This window comes from Piliocolobus tephrosceles, chromosome 19 (genome assembly GCF_002776525.5).
Source record: "Piliocolobus tephrosceles isolate RC106 chromosome 19, ASM277652v3, whole genome shotgun sequence".
Lineage (NCBI taxonomy): Eukaryota > Metazoa > Chordata > Mammalia > Primates > Cercopithecidae > Piliocolobus > Piliocolobus tephrosceles.
This window is the reverse complement of record NC_045452.1, coordinates 34,919,724-34,940,819: the sequence shown is the minus strand read 5'-3', so window position 1 is coordinate 34,940,819 and position 21,096 is coordinate 34,919,724. Positions and strand designations below refer to the sequence as shown.

The 21,096-nt window shown below is 52.9% G+C and overlaps 1 protein-coding gene and 1 long non-coding RNA gene across 9 annotated transcripts in view; one reads left to right on the top strand and one right to left on the bottom strand.

Moving 5' to 3' along the window:
- Positions 1-21,096, top strand: part of TRPM2 (transient receptor potential cation channel subfamily M member 2) — an 86,823-nt gene that overhangs the window by 53,320 nt on the left and 12,407 nt on the right. For 6 of the 8 annotated variants that reach the window (XM_023192636.2, XM_026447401.2, XM_026447403.1 and 3 more), the window contains 8 exons: positions 4,671-4,854; positions 7,785-7,966; positions 8,265-8,397; positions 15,271-15,358; positions 16,447-16,534; positions 17,269-17,426; positions 18,276-18,352; positions 18,628-18,729. In XM_023192636.2, the coding sequence (XP_023048404.2) occupies positions 4,671-4,854; positions 7,785-7,966; positions 8,265-8,397; positions 15,271-15,358; positions 16,447-16,534; positions 17,269-17,426; positions 18,276-18,352; positions 18,628-18,729 (1,012 nt within the window). Of the gene's footprint in view, positions 1-4,233; positions 4,855-7,784; positions 7,967-8,264; positions 8,398-14,272; positions 14,423-15,270; positions 15,359-16,446; positions 16,535-17,268; positions 17,427-18,275; positions 18,353-18,627; positions 18,730-21,096 lie in introns of those variants that run through there. The other 2 variants (XM_026447410.2, XM_026447406.2) reach the window with 2 other exon arrangements.
- LOC111526751 lies at positions 5,352-17,160 on the bottom strand. The gene is made up of 3 exons (XR_002726485.1): positions 16,747-17,160; positions 15,027-15,131; positions 5,352-5,716 (listed from the first exon to the last, which is right to left on the bottom strand). It is a non-coding gene; the product is annotated as an uncharacterized LOC111526751 (long non-coding RNA).

The window sequence follows — 21,096 nt, the reverse complement described above, 5'->3', positions numbered from 1 at the left end:
CATTCATTCATTCATTCATTCATTCATTCATTCATTCATTCATTCATGTTTCCTGAGAGGGAGTCTCACTCTGTTTGTTGCTCAGGCTGGAGTGCAGCGGCACAATCTCGGCTCACTGCAACTTCTGCCTCCTGGGTTCAAGTGATTCTCCTGCCTCAGCCTCCTGGGTAGCTGGGATTACAGGTGCCCACCACCACTCCTGGCTAATTTTTGTACTTTTAGTAGAGATGGGGTTTCACCATGTTGGCCAGGCTGGTCTTGAGCTCCTGACTTCAGATGATCCACCCGCCTCGGCTTCTCACAGTGCTGGGATTACAGGCATGAGCCACCATGCTGGGCCGTTTCCACTTTTCAAATGCTATGAATAACGTAGCGTGAACGGTTATTTATAGGGTTTTGTGTGGGTATGTTTTTATTTCTCTTAGACACCTAGGAATGCATGGCTGGCTCATGAGAACTCCATGTTTAAGTTTTTGAGGACCTGCCAGGCTGTTTCCCAGAGAGCCTGTCGCATTCCACGTTCCTGCCTGCCCAGTCCCAGGATTCTAATTTCTCTGCTTTCTTGCCAACATTTGTTATTGTCCATTAAAAAAAAAAAAAAAAAAAAAAACTCACATCGCAATGGATGGGAAGTGGCTCTCCTTATTGCTTTGACTGGCATTTCTCTAAGGACCTGCCACATTGAGCATCTCCTCTGGTAATAATTGGGCCATCTGTACGTCTTCTTTGAAGAAATGTCTCTTCCTGTCCTTCGCCCATTTCTCTTTTCTTTTCTTTTTTTTCTTTTTGAGACGAGATCTTGCTCTGTCGCCCAGGCTGGAGTGCAGTGGCGTGATCTCAGCTCACTGCAACCTCCGCCCCCCTAGTTCAAGCAATTCTCCTGCCTCAGCGTCCCGAGTAGCTGGAATTACAGGCACATGCTATCATGCCTGGCTAATTTTTGTATTTTTAGTAGAGACAGGGTTTCACCATGTTGGCCAGGATGGTCTCCATCTCCTGACCTCATGATCCGCCCACCTCAGCCTCCCAAAGTGCTGGGATTACAGGCATGAGCCACCGCGCTCAGCCATCTTTGCCTGTTTTTCAGTTGGGTTATTTGTCTTTTATATTATTGAGTTGTAGGAGTTCTTTACGTAAGGATGCCAGTCTCTTACCAAACGTATGATTTGAATTGTTTTTGTCAATCTATGGGCTGACTTGTTATTTTCTTTATGGTGTCATTTGATGCACGAACTTTTGAACGTTTGATGACGTTCAACTGATCGATCTCCTTGATCATCATGCTTTTGGTGTCCTAGCTGAAAACCATTGCCATGATTTATGCCTGTGTCCTACTAAGTGTTTTATAGCTTTCGCTTTTTGTTTCACCTGGTGTGTGGTAAGGGTCAGTCTTCCCTGTGGCTCTCCTGTTGTCCCAGCACTATTTGTTGACAAGACTGTTCTTTCCCCAGGGAAGCATCTTGGCACCCTCGTTGAAAATCAGTGGACCATTAACATAAGGGTTTATGGCCGGGCGCGGTGGCTCAAGCCTGTAATCCCAGCACTTTGGGAGGCCGAGACGGGCGGATCACGAGGTCGGGAGATCGAGACCATCCTGGCTAACACCGTGAAACCCCGTCTCTACTAAAAAATACAAAAAACTAGCCGGGCGAGGTGGTGGGTGCCTGTAGTCCCAGCTACTCGGGAGGCTGAAGCAGGAGAATGGCGTAAACCCGGGAGGCGGAGCTTGCAGTGAGCTGAGATCTGGCCACTGCACTCCAGCCTGGGCGATAGAGCGAGACTCCGTCTCAAAAAAAAAAAAAAAAAAAAAAAAAAGTTTATTTCTAGAGTGTCAGTTCAGTTCCACTGATGTCTGTCCTTGTGCCAGGACTGCACTATCTTGGTGAGCGTAGCCTTGTAGTAAGTTTCGACCACACTGTCTAGGTTGGTGTAGCCTTGTAGTAAGTTTTGAAATTCGGAAGTGTGAGTCCTAATTTGTTCTTTTCCAGGATTGCATTGGCCTCTGGATCCCTTATCTTCACAAGAATTTTTGAATCAGCTCATCAATTTCTCCAAAAGGGCATCTGTGATTTTGATTGTGAATGTGGGATGTGTTTTTGCTTGTTTTTAAAATTTCTCTTAATAATGTTTTACAGTTTTCAGTAATAAGTCTTATGCTTCTTCTGTTAAATGTATTCCTAAATATTCTTTTCCAAACTATTATAAATAGAATTGTCCTATTGATTTCATTTCAAATTGTTCATGACTGGTATTTAGAAATACATTGTCTTTTGTAGATTGATCTTGAACCCTGAAACCTTGCTAAACTTCTTTATTAGTTCTAATAGTTTTTTTGTGGATTTGTCATATACAAGACCATGTCATCTGCAACAAGAGACAGTTTTACGTATTCCTTTCCAAACTGGTTGCCTTTTATTTCTTCTTCTTGCCTAAGTGCCCTGGCTAGAACCTCCAGTACAATGTTGAACAGAAGGGACAACGGGGGACATCCTTGCCTTGCTCCTGATCTTAGACAACGAGTCCACTGATCTTAGGGAACAAGTCTTTCACCATTAAGTGTGATGTTAGCTGTGGGGCTTTTGTGAATGTGCTTTATCAGGTTGAAGAAGTTCCTTCTATTCCTAGTTTCTTGAGTGTTTTTATTGTGAAGGAGTGGTAGACTGCGTCAGCTGCTTCTCCTGCACTTATTTGAATGTTCCGATGGTTTTTGCTCCTTTCGCTATTCATATGGTGCATCCCATCAATTGGTCTTCGAATGTTAAACCAACTGTGTGTTCCTGGGACACGTCCCACTTGGTCTTGGTGAATAATCCCTTCTATATGGTGCTGGATTCGCTTTGCTAGCTGGTTTTTTTGATGATTTTTGCACCTGCATTCATGAAGGATATTGGTCTGTGGTTTTCTTTTCTTACAATATGTTTGCCTAGTTTTGGTATCAGGATAATACTGGCCTCATAGAATGGCTTAGGAAGTAGTTCCTCCTCTTATATTTTGGAAGAGTGTAGAAGAGTGGTTTTAATCCTTCTGTAAACATTTGGTAGAATTCACCAGTGAACTCCTCTGAGTGTGGACTTTGTGTGATGTTTTTGCCTCACTAATTCAATCTCTTATGTGTTACAGGTCTATTTATATTTTTTATTTCTTCTCCAGTCACCTTTGGTAGTTTGTGTCTTTCTAGGAATTTGTCCATTCTTCTAGATTATCTAATTTCTTAGCATATAATTTTCTCTAGGATTTCTTTTGTAAGATTGGTAGTACTGTCCTCTCTCTCATTTCTGATTTTAGCGATTTGAGCCTTGTCTCTTTTTTTTTTCTTGATCAGTCTAGCTACAAGGTGGTAATTTATTGTTGCTCTTTTTCAAGAAATGAGTTTGGTTTGTTGACTTAATTGTTTTTGTTTTCTTGATCTTATTTATATTCTAATCTTCATTATTTCCTTTCTTCTGCTTGCTTTTGGCTTGTCTGCATGTCTGTATCCAGTCTTTCCCATTGGGTATGATGTTAGCTGTCGGGTTTTTGTAAATGTCCTGTCAGTCACAGAGATTCTCTTTGAGTCCTATCTTCTTGAGTGTTTCTATTGTGAAAGGGTGGTTTGCTTTTCTTTTTCTAGTTTGCTACAGTGGAAAGTTACGTTAATAACTTTAACTCTTCTTTTTAAATATAGGAATTTATAGCCATCAGAGTGAGTTTCTATCTTAGAAAATTAGTAACACATTCAAAATACGTTTGATTAGCCAGGACTGCATTGCTCACTGTTGAACAATTTTAAAATTCAAGATAAGTATAAGGAAAGAATGTTATTCATAATTTCGCCTCCCAGAGTTAACCTTTGTTAACAACTTCCTATGTTTTCTTAGAGATTTGTTTAAGGTAGAAGCTGGTTACGTATTAAACAGCCCTTACTTTCTATGCACGCAGGATGCTATTTTGCTTCACAATCACCTGTTTTACTTGTGCATGCATTGTCTCAGCAGCGTCTTCCCTTTTCCACATCTCCCTTCTCTCCCTTCCTTCTCTTGGGGATAGTTGTTAATTTTTTTTTTTTTTTTTTTTTTGAGACCTTTGCTCTTGTTGTCCAGGTTGGAGTGCGATGGTGCGATCTTGGCTCACTGCAACCTCCACCTCCCTCCCGGGTTCAAGTGATTCTTCTGCCTCAGTCTCCTGAGTAGCTGGTATTATAGGCATGTGCCATCAGGACTGGCTAATTTTTGTATTTTTAGTAGAGACAGGGTTTCACCATGTTGTCCAGGCTGCTCTCAAACTCCTGACCTCAGGTGATCCACCTGCCTTGGCCTCCCAAAATGCTGGGATTACAGGCGTGAGCCACTGCTCCTGGCCTTTCCTTTTAAATTATTTCCCACCGAATTGAACTCCCCAGGCTTGGGACCTGGTGCTGGCCGTGGCTGGGGCCCTGGCAGTGCCCTGGGGGGAGGCATGGGCCAGCCTGAGTGCAGCTCTGCCTCCGGAGCCTCTTACCTGTATCTGGCTGGAGACAGATGCCTCCTTCTGGACTTCAGGCCCAGAGGTGACAGCTGAGGTCACCCAGATGAGCGGCATCAGGCCTGCAGGGGACCTGGCAGTGACTGGAGGCCTCGAGGGTCCCCTCCTGCCAGGATCCTCTTGACTCTGTGTTGTTTTCTTGGCTCACTCAACCCCATTCCGAACGCCAGGCGTGAACTTCAACCCGGAGCACTGCAGCCCCAACGGCACCGACCCCTACAAACCCAAGTGCCCCGAGAGTGACGTGACGCAGCAGAGGCCCGCCTTCCCCGAGTGGCTGACGGTCCTCCTGCTCTGCCTCTACCTGCTCTTCACCAACATCCTGCTGCTCAACCTCCTCATCGCCATGTTCAAGTGAGCGCCTGGGTGGGGCTGGTGTGCGGGCGGGTGGGTGCGCGGCGTTCCTCGGCCGCAGTGGCCAAGCTGGCTCCAGGGTCTTGTGGACAGGGTGGATGGCTGGTGCACAGAGGCCCCTCACTGATATCCTGGTGGAGCCTGCACAGCCACTCTCCATGGTCACTGCTGCGCCTCTTGAGCTGGTGTGGCTCTGTCCTTGTGGCTGCTGGGGACCCGTGGTGCTGCGGATGGATCCACAGGCGCGTGCGCTCACGGCGCAGGTGTGGAGGCAGGCTCCTCCCGCGGGGCAGGGATGTTGGTGTCGGCCTCGTGCCTTTTGCACAGGAGCAGCCTTATTCATGAGCTCACTGCCCTACCTGGGGAGCGTGCCGGGCCGCTGCTGCTCAGTGCTGTCCCCTCATCACTCCGAGGGCTCTGCCTGTGTCTCCCTGTGACTGAGCAAAAGGGCTCACTGCCCGATGTGCAGGAAGGCAATACCATGACACCAGGTTTTTGAGAAGAAAAGCTTTTCTTCTGGGCCAACCCACAGGGAGACAGGGCCCAGTTCACGTCCGTCCCCCCGCGCTGGCTTTAATGCAGTGTTTCTATTGGGGAAGGTTCAGGGGGGTTCGTGGATTAGTAGGTGGCTGGTGGAAGAAAAGGGGGGTCTGGAAAGTTGTGTCTGCTCATGGGTCTCGTGTGCACATCTGGGCGGAGTTACCGGGACCCCGGGGTGGAAACTCGGGCTGTGGCGTCAGCAAGATTGGGCCGTGCAGACTCCAGCTGGCCACGTTGGTTCCAGCTGACCTCAGCCAGTTCTAAAAGCTCCTGCGAGCGAGTCTCAGCATCCCAGCAGGTGGTGTCTTTTCCTGTCTGCCATCTGTAAGTGTGAGCATTTCTGTTAGTTGCTGGGTTCTTTAGCTCTTTGAGGCCGGTTCCCCAGCCCTAGACGCGTTCCTGCTGCCCCCACCGTGTGCCCCGGAGGGCGCTGGCTCTGTGGCGCCTTCCCCTGAGCTGTGATCCATCTGTGGACGGCTCCGTGTCTGCCCTCCCACGCCATTAGGGGCTTCTTCATCTGCCCGTCTTCGCGTGCTTTGCTGGTTTTGTGGGTTTGCACACACGTGTCCACCTCCTCTGGGCCTGGTGTTTGTGGCATCTGTGGCAGGTTGAATAACAGCCCCAGGGATGTCCACACTCTGATCCTGTGGCTATGGGGCCTTATATGACAAAAGGGACTGGGAGGATGGGGTTAAGCGGAGGATCCTGAGATGGGAAATTATCCAGGGTTATCTGCAGGGACCCGACATCATCACGAGGGGCCGTGGAAGACGGAGGCAGAGAAGGAACGTGACAATGGAAATGGGCATTGGGGGGAGGTGAGACCCCCGGCCCAGAAACGCTGGTGGCCCCTGGAAGGTAGGAAAGGCAAGGCATGGAGGCCCCTGACCGATGGGAGGAGCTTGATTTTAGCCCCGTGAGGCTCCTGACCTCCAGGACTGAGAGAAGAGTCTGATTGCTTTAAACTGCCAGGGCAGTGGCAGTTCACTACAGCAGCATCAGGAGACTCATGCAGTGGCTGTTTCTTCTCTTTGGAAATGTCTAGCATTTTCTTTAAATCCTTAGTGTCTTGAAGCATGCAGTCTTATCATAGAACTTTTGGAATATTATTTGCTACTGTTGCTTTTGAAACAAGAAGGACAAAATAGGTGGCTGTCCATCCGGCCCCTGGGAGACGTGGTCCTCTGGGGTTGCGTCTCTGATCAGCCGCAGCAGCTGTGGGGCCCCAGGCTTTGGGGGTTCCAGTTTGCTCTTGCAGGTTTTAAACTTAGAACAAATTAAGTGCTAAGGACCTCACACCAGAGGCAGCATAAAAAGAACTCCAGGGAACCGGGAGGCCACACAGAATGAAAGCGCAGGTGTTTGGGGTCCTGGTGGGCCCCTGGGTTGGCTTTGGGGGTTCCATGGCCAATTCCTGGCCCTGACAGTGGAGCTGAGGAGCCCAGCATGGATGCGGAACCATCGTGGCCCACAGAAAGCCCAGTCTCCCCATGCTGCCCCCATAATTCAGAAAGCCTCCCAGGCCCTAGAGCCCTTCCCAACCTCTGCAGACAGGCCCTGTGCTATCCGGGACTCTGAAAATCCTTTTGTTCCTGGTGTTGTTAAGAACCAACTGTTTCTCTTCTTGTTTCACTGGCTAAGCTGCTGAGGTTGCCACCTTTTGCTTTCACATGGGTTCTGAACATTGAGGGAACCTGAGCATGGGCCAGGACTGTCATCTCGAGGCCAAGGGGCTGGTGGCAGGACACCGTCCCTGCAGCAAGTGTGGCACCCACACTGCTGGCTCCCGTTGCAGAGGGCTCTGTGCCTGTCACCCTGAGACACACCCAGGAGGCCCCTGCAGCCCTGCCCCTTCCACATGCACCTCTGGGGCGTCTGGCTCTGGTGCTTGTCAGAATCTGCAGATCAACTCTTAGAGTTCAATGCCAGACAGTGCCTGTCTCCTGATAAACATCCACTTTGTGTCATTCACCAGTGAGGCTTATAAAATCAAAAGTCCTTGGTTCCCAGGAAGCCTGGAATTGTGAGGTCTGTGGGCTGAGTTCTGTGCCTGGAGCTGGCCTGCTGTCTGTGGCATCAGAGTGGGCACTCAGGTGTGGCTCTACTCTCTTTGGTATCAGAGTGGGCACATGGTGTGGCTCTGCTCTCTGTGGCATCAGAGTGGGCACGCAGGCGTGGTTCTGCTCTCTGGCATCAGAGTGGGCACGCAGGCATGGTTCTGCTCTCTGGCATCAGAGTGGGCATGCAGGTGTGGCTCTACTGTCTGTGGTATCAGAGTGGGCACACGGTGTGGCTCTGCTCTCTGTGGCATCACGGTACGTGGGCAGTGAGAGGGGTCTGTTCCAGGTAAACACCCTGACCTCGAGATGTCACTCTCTCCTCTCTGACAGCTACACCTTCCAGCAGGTGCAGGAGCACACGGACCAGATCTGGAAGTTCCAGCGCCATGACCTGATTGAGGAGTACCACAGCCGCCCCGCCGCACCGCCCCCCTTCATCCTCCTCAGCCACCTGCAGCTCTTCATCAAGAGGGTGATCCTGAAGACTCCGGCCAAGAGGCACAAGCAGCTCAGTATGTCAGTCTCAGTGTCTCTCCTGAATCTCCTGGCCGCCCGGGTGCAGAGGGGGTGGAGATGGCGTGGCAGCTCTGCCCAGAACCCTGGACGCTCGGCAGGCATGCAGGCCACTCAGGCCGCTCCCCTTCTGCTGGCCTTGAGCAAGTGGTGGGGACCGAGCCCAGAGGCTCCCTCGGGGCAGGTGTGCGGAGGGTTCTTCCTGCCACTCAGGACCAACCCCCGGGTGGGTCAGGGCTTCAGGGCCTACCGTCCTGAGGATTCCAGATCCCCTGGTCTGTCCTCCCACCCTGACAGAGAACAAACTGGAGAAGAACGAGGAGGCGGCCCTGCTATCCTGGGAGATCTACCTGAAGGAGAACTACCTGCAGAATCAGCAGTTCCAGCAAAAGCAGAGGCCCGAGCAGAAGATCGAGGACATCAGCAATAAGTACGGGGGCTCGGACGGGCCTGGGGGTGGGAAGCCTCTAGAGGACCTCCTGCAGGTCCACAGGCACCATGAGTACATGTTCCACGTGGGGAGGCCCAGCAATGCCTCACTGGCGAGGGAACGCTGTATCCCGTGGTCCCTGCAGTGCTGCAGGCATCTGGGCCTGTGCCCGCAGCTGACCCAGGGCCCTCTGGGGTCCTTAGGAAGGCTGGGCCCCACAGGGCGCAGGGTCAGAGGCTGGGAGGGAAGCCTCGGCGGCTGGAGGAGGGGCAGGTTGGCCCACAGGAGCCGGCTTGGAGGCCTGGGGGTATGTGCACATGGGGTCCAGGCTGGTTTGGGGGTGGTTTCCTCTGTGAGCTTGTTGGTGCACAGCCTTACTGTAGCTTCTGCAGCCCAGCCCTTGAGGTCAGCCACGTCGCTTCTGCAGGGCCTCGGCAGCCCAGCCCTTGAGGTCAGCCACGCTCAGCACCATCCTCCCTCTCAACTTCTCCCACCTTGCTTCTTTCCAGGGTGCGAGGTCAGTGTTGGGGGAAAATCTTTCTGCTCCCTTCTCTCCACTGCCAGCCCTTTGGCCCTGCTAAGTGTCAGCAGGGCCTAATGGCCCAGCAGCGGGCAGCAGGAAGGGCTGTTCCCAGTGTCCTGCTCTCAGTGTGCGTCTCACCATGGCATGAGAGGAGGAGGGGGAAATGGACACAGTGCCACCTAGTTATGGCAGTATGGAGGCTCCTGTAGTCACAAACAGAGGCATCCTGGAACTGGCAGGGGATGGCCAAGACTGGGGGCTCTGGACAGACCAGGCCAAGTGCCCTCCACCTTAGAGACAGCTATGTACTCCTGCCTTTCCATACCTCCCTAGCCTTGTCTGTAAGATGGAGACACGATAGTCCCTGTCGACACCTTGGAGTTGTTTCCAGAATACAGTGGGGTCCTGATGGTAAAGAATTGAGCACATATGCTTGAACCATAGCCAGGGCTCTGCTAACGTGGCCTGGTGCTTTTATCATCACTCTTACTTACGAGTAGTGCTGGTGGTGGCGATGGTGATGATGGTGGCTGCGATGGTGATGGTGGTGGTGGTAGTAGTTGTGCTGGTGATGTTGGTGATGGTAGTGGTGAGGGTGATGACGGTGATGGTGGTAGGGACGATGCTGGTGATGGTGGTATTGATGGTGGTGGTTGTATTAGTCTGTTTTTATGCTGATAAAGACATACCTGAGACTGGGAAGAAAAAGAGGTTTAATGGACTCAGTTCCACATGGCTGGGGAGGCCTCACAATCATGGCAGAAGGCAAGGAGGAGCAAGTCACGTCTTACATGGATGGTGGCAGGCAAAGAGACAGAACTTGTGCAGGGGATTCCTCTTTATAAAACCACTAGATCTCATGAGACTTACTCACTGTATGAGAACTGCATGAGAAAGACCTGCCCCCATGATTCAATTACCTCCCAGTGGGTCCTTCCCACAACACATGGGAATTGTGGGAGATACAATTCAAGACGAGATTTGGGTGGGGACACAGCCCAACCATATCATTCTGCTCCTGCCCCCTCCCAAATCTCATGTCCTCACATTTCAAAACCAATCATACCTTCCCAACAGTCCCCCAAAGCCTTAACTCCTTTCAGCATTAACCCAAAAGTCCACAGCCCAAAGTCTCATCTGAGACTTCCACCTATGAGCCTGTAAAATCAAAAGCAAGCTAGTTACTTCCCAAATACAGAGAGGGTGCAGGCATTTGGTAAATACATCCATTCCAAATGGGAGAAATTGGCCAAAACAAAGGGGCTACAGGGCCCATGCAAGTCTGTCAGATCTGACAGCTCTACAATGATCTCTTTTGACTCCATGTCTCACATTGAAGTCACGCTGATGCAAGAGCTAGGCTCCCATCTTGAGCAGCTCCACCTTTGTGGCTTTGCAGGGCACAGCCTCCCTCCAAGCTGCTTTCATGGGCTGGCATTGAGTGCCTGTGGCTTTTCCAGGTGCACAGTGCAAGCTGTCGGTGGAGCTACCATTCTGGGGTCTGAAGGACAGTGGCTCTCTTCTCACAGCTCCACTAGGCAGTGCCCCAGTAGGGCCTCTGTGTGGGGGTCTGACCCCACGTTTCCCTTCCGCACTGCCCTGGCAGAGGTTCTTCATGACGGCCCCGCCTCAGTAGCAAACTCGTGCCTGGACACCCAGGCATTTCCATACATCCTCTGAAATCTAGGCGGAGGTTCCCAAACCTTAATTCTTGACTTCTGTGTACCTGCAGGCTCAATATCACATGGAAGCTGCTAAGGCTTGGGGCTTACACCCTCTGAAGCAACAGCCCAAGCTGTACCTTGGCCCCTTTTAGTCACAGCTGGAATGGCTGGGATGCAGGGCACCAAGTCCCTAAACTGCACACAGCATGGGGACCCTGGGCCCGGCCCATGGGTCTTCCCTAATCCTCTGGGCCTGTGATTGGAGGGGCTGCTGTGAAGACCTCTGACATGCCCTGGAGACATTTCCCCCACTGTCTTGGGGATTAACATTTGGCTCCTTGCTATTTGTGCACATTTCTGCAGCTGGCTTGAATTTCTCCTCAGAAGATGGGATTTTCTATCCCGTTGTCAGGCTGCAAATTTTACAAATTTTTATGTTCTGCTTCCCTTATAAAACTGAATGCCTTTAATCGCACCCAAGTCACCTCTTGAATAATTTGCCACTTAGAAATTTATTCTGCCAGATACCCTAAATCATCTCTCTCTGAAGTTCAAACTTCCACAAATCTCTAAGGTGGAGGCAAAATGCCAGCAGTCTCTTTGCTAAAACATAGCAAGAGTCACCTCTGCTCCAGTTCCCAACAAGTTCCTCATCTCCATCTGAGGCCACCTCAGCCTGGACCTTATTGTTCATGTTAAAATCAGCTTTTTGGTCAAAGCCATTCAACAAGTCTCTAGGAAGTTCCAAACTTTCTCACATGTTCCTGTTTTCTGAGCCCTCCAAACTGTTCCAGCCTCTGCCTGTTACCTAGTTCCAAAGTTGCTTCCACATTTTCAGGTATCTTTTCAGCAGCACCCCACTCTACTGGTACCAATTTACTGTATTAATCCATTTTCACACTGCTGATAAAAACATACCTGAGACTGGGAAGAAAAAGAGGTTTAATGGATTCACAGTTCCACATGGCTGGGGAGGTCTCACAATCATGGCAGAGGGCAAGGAGGACCAAGTCACATCTTATGTGGATGGCGGGAGGCAGAGAGAGAACTTGTACAGGAGAACTCCTCTTTATAAAACCATCAGATCTCATGAGATGTATTCACTACTACGAGAACAGCACGAGAAAGACCCACCCCCAAGGTTCAGTTACCTCCCACTGGGTCCCTCCCATGACACATGGGAATTATGAGAGTTACAATTCAAGGTGAGATTTGGGTGGGGACACAGCCAAATTCTATCAGTAGTGGTGATGGTGAGGATGGTGATGATGGTATTGGTGATGATGGTAATAGTAGTGGTGGTGAAGGTGATGGTGATGGTAGTGGTTGTGCTGGTAGTAGTGATGGTGGTGGTGGTGGTGGTGGTAGTGGTAATGGTGATGATGGTGATGGTAGTGGTGGTGATGGTGGTGGTGATGATGGTGATTGTGATGGTCATGATGGTAATGGTGATGGTGGTGATGATGGTGAGGACCTTAATGTGAGGATAATGTGAGGACCTTAATGAACTAGCTGATGTCAAAGCCCCTTCCAGCTCCCATTCTGAGTGAATGGTGCCCTGTTTGCTTGAGTCTGGGCACGATGACTTCCAGTTGAGCCCTTGGCATGCTCTTTGCCTAGAACAGTCTTCTCCCAGAGAGAGTTAGGACTTGCTGTCTCTCTCTATTCAGGCCTCACTTCATTGGAGGGCCTTTCCTGCCCTCCACCCACCTTGTCCCCATACCCTGTCTTTCTGGAATCTGGATGTTGGTTGGTTGGCTGGTGGGTTTGTGGATTGGGTCATGTCTACCAGCCAGGCTCCATGTGAGAGTAGGGACAGAGTCCCACACGTTCCCCGTAGTATCGTGGGATGTAGAGCAGGCCCAGTGCCTAGAAGGCACTCAGCAAATCCTATGCAGTTCTGGAACTGCTGCTAGTTCCTGGCCTGGCAGGGTTGCAGGAGGCTGGGGTCTCTGGTCTCCAGGCCTGCTCGGCCTGACGTTTGGCTCTGATGGTCCACTTACAGATGAGAGACCTGGGGCCATGCAGTGTCCTGAGAACCTTCTCTTAGTTGCTCTGGACAAGCACAGCTTTGATGAATGGCCTCGTCTGGGACATCTGACTTTGAGCAGTGGCCATGCCCCGGGCCCAGATGCTGGGGGAAGGTGCTTGGGAGAGTTTCTGAAAGGTGGCCTCCGCATGTCAGGATGAAGCTAAAAGGCCACAGCTCTGCTGATGACCAACATAGTCAGGGCTGGAATACAATGGCTGGCGTGTGTTAAGGGCTCACTGAGGACCATGCCCTTCACCTGCATCATCTCGCTCAACTCTTTTGCAGAGGGAGGTATTTTTCCTTCCACTTTTACCCACGAGGAAGTGGAGGCCCAGGAAAGTGAGAGAGGTGGCTCAGCGTCCACCACTGGCCAGCGGTGTGGCCGGGAACGCAGGCCCCAGCAATTTCGCAGCCTCCTGCCTTAAGGGAGTGGGCTAGGCCCCAAATGAATCAGTCCCAGGCTGGGTGTGTGGCTCACGCCTGTAATCCCAGCACTTTGGGAGGCCCAAGTGGGTGGATCCTGAGGTCAGGAGATCGAGACCATCCTGGTTAACATGGTAAAACCCCCATCTCTACTAAAAATACAAAAATTAGCCAGGTGTGGTGGCGTGTGCTTGTAATCCCAGCTACTCGGGAGGCTGAGGCAAGAGAATTGCTTGAACCCAGGAGACAGAGGTTGCAGTGAGCTGGGATTGTGCTGCTGCATTCCGGCCTGGGCAACAGAGCAAGACTCCACCTCAAAAAACAATTTAGTCCTAAATGCTGCTCAGCTCCTGCCCTATCCCAGATGTCTTAAAGCTCAGAGTCGGTCTGCTGCCTATTCCCAGCCTGGGTGCTCAGTGGAAGTTGGGCGCTTCCAGTTATTTTCTGAGGTTGAAAAAACTTAACTAAAATATAAATTTTCAGGCCAGGCGCAGTGGCTCAAGCTTGTAATCCCAACACTTTGGGAGGCTGAAGTGGGAGGATTGCTTGAGCCCAGGAGTTCAAGACCAACCTAGGCAACATAGTGAGACCCCCCCATCTCTACAAAAAATAAAACTAACAATTAGCCAGGCATGGTGACTCATGCCTGTGTTCCCAGCTACTCAGGAGGCCATGGTGGGAGGATTTCTTGAGGCCAAAAGTTTGAGACCAGCCTGGGCAACATAGTGAGACCCCATCTCTACAAAAAAAAAAAAAAAAAAAAAGGAAAGACTAGCCGGGTGTGGTGGTGTACTTGGGGTTACAGAGTCCCAGCTGCTGCTCAGGAGGCTGATGTCAGGGGTTCAAGGCTGCCTGGGTGATAGGGTGAGACCCTGACTCTGATGCGTATTTGTGTGTGAATGGAAGTTTTCCCAAGATGAGCCTGCAAAACGTATTTCCGCTGGGCCGCTGGCTAGTGTGCTCACCTGTCACTCCCATTGGTCAGCAGCTCTGGCTCATCCTCAGAGGGGCCTGGGACAGAAGCTGATGTGCTTCAGTCGACCCGATCTTGCAGAACACGGGCTCCAGGGAAAGTGAAGAAAGAGCTCGGCTGTCACCAAGGGCCCTAACCTGGTCACTGACCCTTCGTGGGTCCAGTGAGGAAGCCGGGGACCCGGGAGGCGAATGAGCGTGGGGTGCCATAACCTTGCAGCACTGAGGTGAGCTGAGTTCACCAAAGCTCCTCGCCCACAGAGCGGGGCTGGAGCTTTGGGGGTCAAGGACAAGCTCTGTCTGCAAATCTGGACAGTTTCTGCATCTCATGGTGGTAGAATCACGCGGGTCTGAGAAGGCTCCAGTAACCACCCTCGCATGTTTGCAAGGCTGTCTGGGAAAACACGGCAGGTGCAGTTAAGCGGCTTTTGTGGGATTAAGGAAAATGCATTGTGAGTGAAAGGAGACTCCCAGGCCCACCGTGAAATCATTTTCTTCTCTTTCCCTAGATAACTGTTTAAAGTGGGACATATCCTCAGAAAATTTCTGTGTTACTAAAATAGTTGCTCAATGTATTATAAGAATATCACTTGCAGTGGGCGCAAGGAAGTGAGGGAGCCCAGGGGACAGCAGATGAGAGCTGGAGACTCGTGTTTGGCCACAGAGTTATTTTAACCATAAACACAGCAGGCCAAGGCTGGGTGAAGCAAAATAAGACAGAAACCAAATATTTCCAGAATAATAGTGCCACTCCACAACCCCACAAAATAAGACAGAAACCAAACATTCCCCAGCAACAGCACCACACCACATCCCCACAAAATGCGACAGAAACCAAATACTCCCAGAAACACAGCGCTGCTCCACGATCCATGCAAAATACGACAGAAACCAAACATCCCCAGAATAGCAGTGCCTCTCCACATCACCCCCACATCAAAATCAACCTCTGCTGTGCCCAGAGGAAGTTTCATTGTTTGTGACCTGTCACCTGGCCCTCCCTCAGTTCGCTCACCTGCCCCCTCTCCTGGGACGGACAGGCTGCCAGAGCTTGCGGTGTGAGCCTTGGCTGTCCGTCTGCTGAGACGTCTTTCCCTTTGGGGCCCTGGGCAGTTTGGTTCTATGGGAGAAACGCATGTTAGAAATAGTTTCATATTAAGAGGAAGCAAAGACTGATGCAGGGCCGTCTGCAGTGTGGTGTGGCGTTCCCGGGGCCCCAAGGCCTGGTGTGCGTCCAGCTCGGCTGCTTCCTCTTCCAGGGTTGACGCCATGGTGGACCTGCTGGACCTGGACCCGCTGAAGAGGTCGGGCTCCATGGAGCAGAGGTTGGCCTCCCTGGAGGAGCAGGTGGGTCCGAGGTCCAGGCCTCTGTTCAGGAGGTGCCACTGTTGGGCCTGCTGGGCGGCTCTGCCATGTGGTGGCACCGAGTAGGGCTCTGAGAAGCGATGGTGAGGAGGAGGCCAGAACGTCAGGGCAGCCGTTCCCAGCTAGAAGAGGCGTCCTGTGTGTCCTCCAGAAAACCCTGCCTGAGAGTTTCTGTGAGTGAGCTGCTCCTGTGTGTACTGAGGCCTCTGTGGTTGGGCTGTGCTCCTGGCTGCTCCCAGGAAACAGAGTGTTTGTCCCTCCCGGCCTCTGAGCCCTGGAGAGGCCATGAGACCGAGGTGGGTAGGACTTAGAGATGGCCTGTGAGGGTCTGCCCGCCCGCCCCATCAACGCCCACCAGCTGGGCCAGGCCGTGCTTTCCAACGACAGCCCCTGAGGCCACGGCAGCCTCTGTGGTCAGCGCTGAGCCCTGTGGATGGCTCAGCCATCCAGTGCTGCTGCTCCCAGCTGCTCTGTGGGGCAAGGCTGGGCCCTGTGCTCCTGGGGCATCCACCATCCACCAGTCCTGCGTGCTGCACCCAGAGGTCTGCCCAGGCCACCCTCTTCCCCAGTCTAGGCCTTGCTGGGACCCCTGACAGGGTGCCCAGCTCTGAGCCACATGGGTGAGATACGTCCTGCTGTCCCCTGTGGGGGCTGCATCAGCCACTGGGGATGCTCGTCCTGGGAGGTGCAGGAGCCCTGGCAACCTCTGGCTTTGGCGGCCCGTGACCTCTCCCTGTGGTGGAGAATTGCCTGACTGCAGCTTCGTGCTGGCCGCATCCTCTGACTTGTCCAGCCCAGTGACAGTCCCACTGTTGTATCTCTCGGGCAGGCTGCATCATCAGATGTGTGACTCGGCAGCCCCCAAGGGAAGCTGGGTGGGCCCGGGGCAGCATCCTGGCTGGCTTGGTGGCTGCCTGGGGAGGAGGTGATGTCTCACTTTCACAGGGTGCAGGGGCTGAGTGACAGGGGTGGGGCTCCTGGCTGGGGGAGTGAGGTCTCGGTGGGCAGTAGGATGTGTACCATACATGTGGGTGGTAGGTGCTCAATGTGTCTCGGGCCGTGCCTTCCAGGTGGCCCAGACGGCCCGAGCCCTGCACTGGATTGTGAAGACACTGAGGGCCAGCGGCTTCGGCTCGGAGGTGGACGTCCCCACTCTGGGTGAGTGGGTGGCCAGGCCAGCAGCTGGTCTTCACCCGCCTATGTTCTTCTGGGTCTGGGGTCAGTTGGGAGGAGAGGCAGCTGGTGGGGCTCTGGCCAGGAGGAAGGCACTGGCTGGAGCCCGTTCCCAGGCCTGGCAGGGCCGGTGCCTTCAGGAACTCAGCCCACCCGCCAATGCCGGTGCCGAGGCCCTGCCCAATCCCTGACCTGACCAGGTTCCTGGATGTCCATGGGGAAGCCTGGCCTGCTGTGCCCTGAGCTCCCCACATACCCTGCTGCAGAGTCAGGGGTGCGAGCCAGGCAGCTGCAGACTGTGTCTGAACCTGGTCAGGTGGGCTGAGTGACGAGAAGCAAAGTCTGTTTGCCAAAATTTGCAGCTGGCTATGAAGTGGACATAAGTGGCCTTCCTTGGGCCACTGAGTTTCGCTGGCCCCCAAGGAGCACATTTCTTTCAGTAACTGCATTGTGAGTTTAGCTGATTCCTGAGGTCCCTGATTGCCGCTGCACAAAGGGGCAGGTGCCAGCAGGGATACTGCCCTGACCTCTGGTGGCCGTCCTCCCTGGGGGCCCTGCTCACTTCAGAGCTGGTGTTTGACCTGCATGGCCATTTGGGCTTGGGGAGGTGGTGGAGCCCAGATGTTTTGGTAGAAGGACCACAGAGGGAGTCCCTGTCCTGCGGGTGGGCACCTGAGCCTCGTCTCTGCCTTACATCACGGTTTCCTGACTGTCCCCAGCCTCCCAGAAGGCCATGGAGGAGCCAGATACTGAGCTAGGAGGTGGGAAGAAGATGGAAGAGCCAGGCGACAACTACCACGTGAATGCCCGGCACCTCCTCTATCCCAACTGCCCCATCACGCGCTTCCCTGTGCCCAACGAGAAGGTGCCCTGGGAGGTGAGCGCCTGCCTGAGCCCAACCAGGCAGAGTGGCTGGGCCCCTGGGGAGGCGACGGCAGCCCTGTCCACATCTATCTGGTGTTAATCCTGGCTCCCGGCCACTGCAGCCACAGGGGGAACTGTATGTCTGGCAGCCCCTGTTTGACATTTGAGGAAACTGAGGCACAGAGGAGTCAAATCACAGGGGCCCCACAGCCCGAGGTGGTGGAGGGGCCTCGGGGGGCACACTGACCCCCACAGAGCTCGAGGCTCAGGCTCCTCTCATGACCATCCTGGGGCCCAGCCTCACTGGCCCCATTCCCTCAGGTCATGCCCTGGTCCTAGACCCCCCCCATCCCCGTGAATGGCTCTGGCCCCTTTCCAGATGCCAGGCATGGAAGAGAGACAGAGACAGAGACACAGAGACAGAGAGATGGCTAATGGCCCTGCGGAGACCCCCGCCCTCCTGGTGCAGGGCTTCTCTCTGGCCCATCCAGAACATTCCAGGCTGCTGCTTTCACTGCCTCTGTCCACCACACAGAATCCTCCTTGCTTCCAGGGTCCAGCTTAGACCCCTGCCTCACTCTGGGAAGACCCCCAAGGCCTCCAGTCATGGCTGCCTGCCCTTCAGCTGGCCCCAGGGTGGGGGTCCCTGAGCCCGGCCCCCGGCTCTGCCCGGCTTGGAGCTTCTGCCCAGCCCCCACCTCTGCCCGGCCCCCGGCTCTGCCCAGCTTGGAGCTTCTGCCCTGCATGTTGGGATGTTGGGGTTAGGTTCAGACCCAGCTGAACAGCCCTTTTACCCTGGTGCCTGGGCCCAGCTTTGCAGTGGGGGTAAAAATCTAAGGGAAAACTCCGTGTTTTGCAACAGACAGAGTTCCTGATCTATGACCCGCCCTTTTACACGGCGGAGAGGAAGGACGCGGCCACCGTGGACCCTGTGGGAGAGTAAGTGTGAGCTGCTGTCCGTGCTCCCAGCCGGCCCCAAACCCAGGACCTCCCAGGGGCTCCCTCGAGTGTCCGAGTCAGGGCCCAGCCCGGGGAGGCCCTGGTGAGCAGGACCCCCCCCCATGGGGGCCTGAAGGGGCCCAGCTCCTACTGTCATGTACACTCAGCCTGCAGCCACTCGGCTGGGCCCTTTGAGGTGGGGGGTGAACCCTGCCTGTCTGCTCTGTCCCACCTGCAACACGGGGACACAGACACGCCTTCTCCTCTGCTCCCAGCACCCTGGAGCCGCTGTCCACGATCCAGTACAACATGGTGGACGGCCTGAGGGACCGCCGGAGCTTCCACGGGCCGTACGCAGTCCAGGCCGGGTTGCCCCTGTGAGTGTGCCCCCCCAGGCCCCGCCCTGTCAGCCTTTGGGGTTTGCCTGGGGGGCAGGTTTCCTCTCTGGGCAAAGGAGGCATTTTTCTCATAAAACAAATCAAAAAAGCACGTGAACCACAGGAAGAAAACCTCAACTCACAGCATCACTGCAGCTCCTGGGATAGGGCATGGGACGGTGGGACTTGCCCCCTGGCCTCCCGCAGGCCCTGCCCCACAGTCCCTGCCGTAACCTGGGGACTTGAATTTGTCTGTGTACCTGGGGACGGCTGTGCTGGGAGAGGGGGACACCTTGGAGGATGGGCAGGCGGGGACGGCTGTGCTGGGAGAGGGGGACACCTTGGAGGATGGGCAAGGGCTGTGCAGCAGGGAGAGGACACGGGGATGGGCACTGGCAGGCTCACCTGGCCGGGACGGTGGACTCGCCTGGTGTTGTGTTCCCCACAGGATCGGCGCTGCACCCATCACACAGGTGAGGAAAGCCAAAGTAGTGTCAGGTGACCCGCAAGTGCCTACAAGTGCCCTGGAGGGAAGGAGCCTGGGGCTCTTGGATCCTGCCATGAGGAAGAGGTGGAGGAGGGGTCACCAGAACCTGGGATTGGGGGGTTGCCAGGATGTGGGGCATGAACCATGGAGCAGAGGAGCCAAGGGGTCTGAAGGACAGGGGAACTGCATGGCAGGCCTTTGCGGAATGCTCTGGAACAGGGTGTGTGCTCCTCTACCTGGAGCTGGAGGTTGAGTAAGGAGGTGGTAGAAGTCTATGGGGCCTGAGAACAGAGGTCCTGGCCAGGTGGCTGCAGCTGCAGACGGTCTGCTCTGGTGTTGGGGGTGTGCGGGATGGGCAAGGGTGGGCATTTAGGGAGGTGCATCTGGTGGCTGTGGGAAGCTGATGAGAGCTGCAGGTGCCTGATGCGGGTGACAAGGCACAAGCACCTGCTCTCATGGGTGGTTGCCACACAGGCAGGTGTGTCAGGACTTGGCAGGATGTGGTGGCCACGTGGGCTTTAGTAGCAAAGAGCACTTTGTATATGCACCGTGCTTCTGTTGTGGACTTATGAATCATATTTTCATTGTATTTCCTTAGGTGTGTTTTTTTTCTATGAAATTATAAAGACTATTTATATTTTAAAACGTATCAAATGAATACAAAAAAATAAATCTATATTCATTTGATACGTTTTAAAATTAGATTTTTCACTGAGTCTTTAATACAGCTGAAGGCTGCTTGTGTAAGGTGTGAGGAGGGGCCTGATTTATTTTGTGAATTCACACATAAAGTGAGCTGCCTGACTTAATTTCCTGCTAAGGTCTGGCTCCTCCCCTGAGGTCTGGCTCCTCCCCTGAGGTGTGGCTCCTCCCCTGATGTCTGGCTCCTCCCCTTATGTGTGGCTCCTCCCCTGAGGTCTGGCTCCTCCCCTTAGGTGTGGCTCCTCCCCTGATGTCTGGCTCCTCCCCTTAGGTGTGGCTCCTCCCCTGAGGTCTGGCTCCTCCTCTGAGGTCTGGCTCCTCCCTTTAGGTCTGGCTCCTCCTCTGAGGTGTGCATGAGATTTGACTCCTCTTTCATAGCTCTGTCTGCCTCTGTCCCACTCCTCTCGTAGCAGATCATGCCACTATTTGCCATAGTGTTGCAATAATCCTGACTCTGGGGTAGCATGTCTGTAAACTTGCCTTTTCTGGTCTTGAGACTTCAGCATTTTTGTGAGTTTAAAAATCAGTTTTTCTAGCTCCATGACAAATCCATTGATAAGAATTGTATTAAATTTATAGAAAAATTTGAGACGACACTTTTATGATAATGAATCGTCTGTGTATATTTGTCAACATTTATTTATGTATTTTCTTTGTCCTTCCCTAAAGTTTTATAATTTTGTTTATAAGGATCTTACACTTTTTTTTTTTTTTTTTTTTTTTTGAGATGGAGTCTCGCTCTGTGGCCCAGGCTGGAGTGCAGTGGCTGGATCTCAGCTCACTGCAAGCTCCGCCTCCCAGGTTTATGCCATTCTCCTGTCTCAGCCTCCCGAGTAGCTGGGACTACAGGCGCCCGCCACCTCGCCCAGCTAGTTTTTTGTATTTTTTTTTTTTTTTTTTTTTTAGTAGAGACGGGGTTTCACCGTGTTAGCCAGGATGGTCTCGATCTCCTGACCTCGTGATCCGCCCGTCTCGGCCTCCCAAAGTGCTGGGATTACAGGCTTGAACCACCACGCCTGGCCAGGATCTTACACTTTTAAGTAATATTTATTCCTCAGGTATTTGATAACTTTTGTTATTTGGGGAAATTATAACATTTTTTCTTTTCCTTTCTTTTTTTTTTTTTTTTTTAGATGAAATTTTTTTTTTTTTTTTTTTTTTTTTTTTTTTTTTTTTTT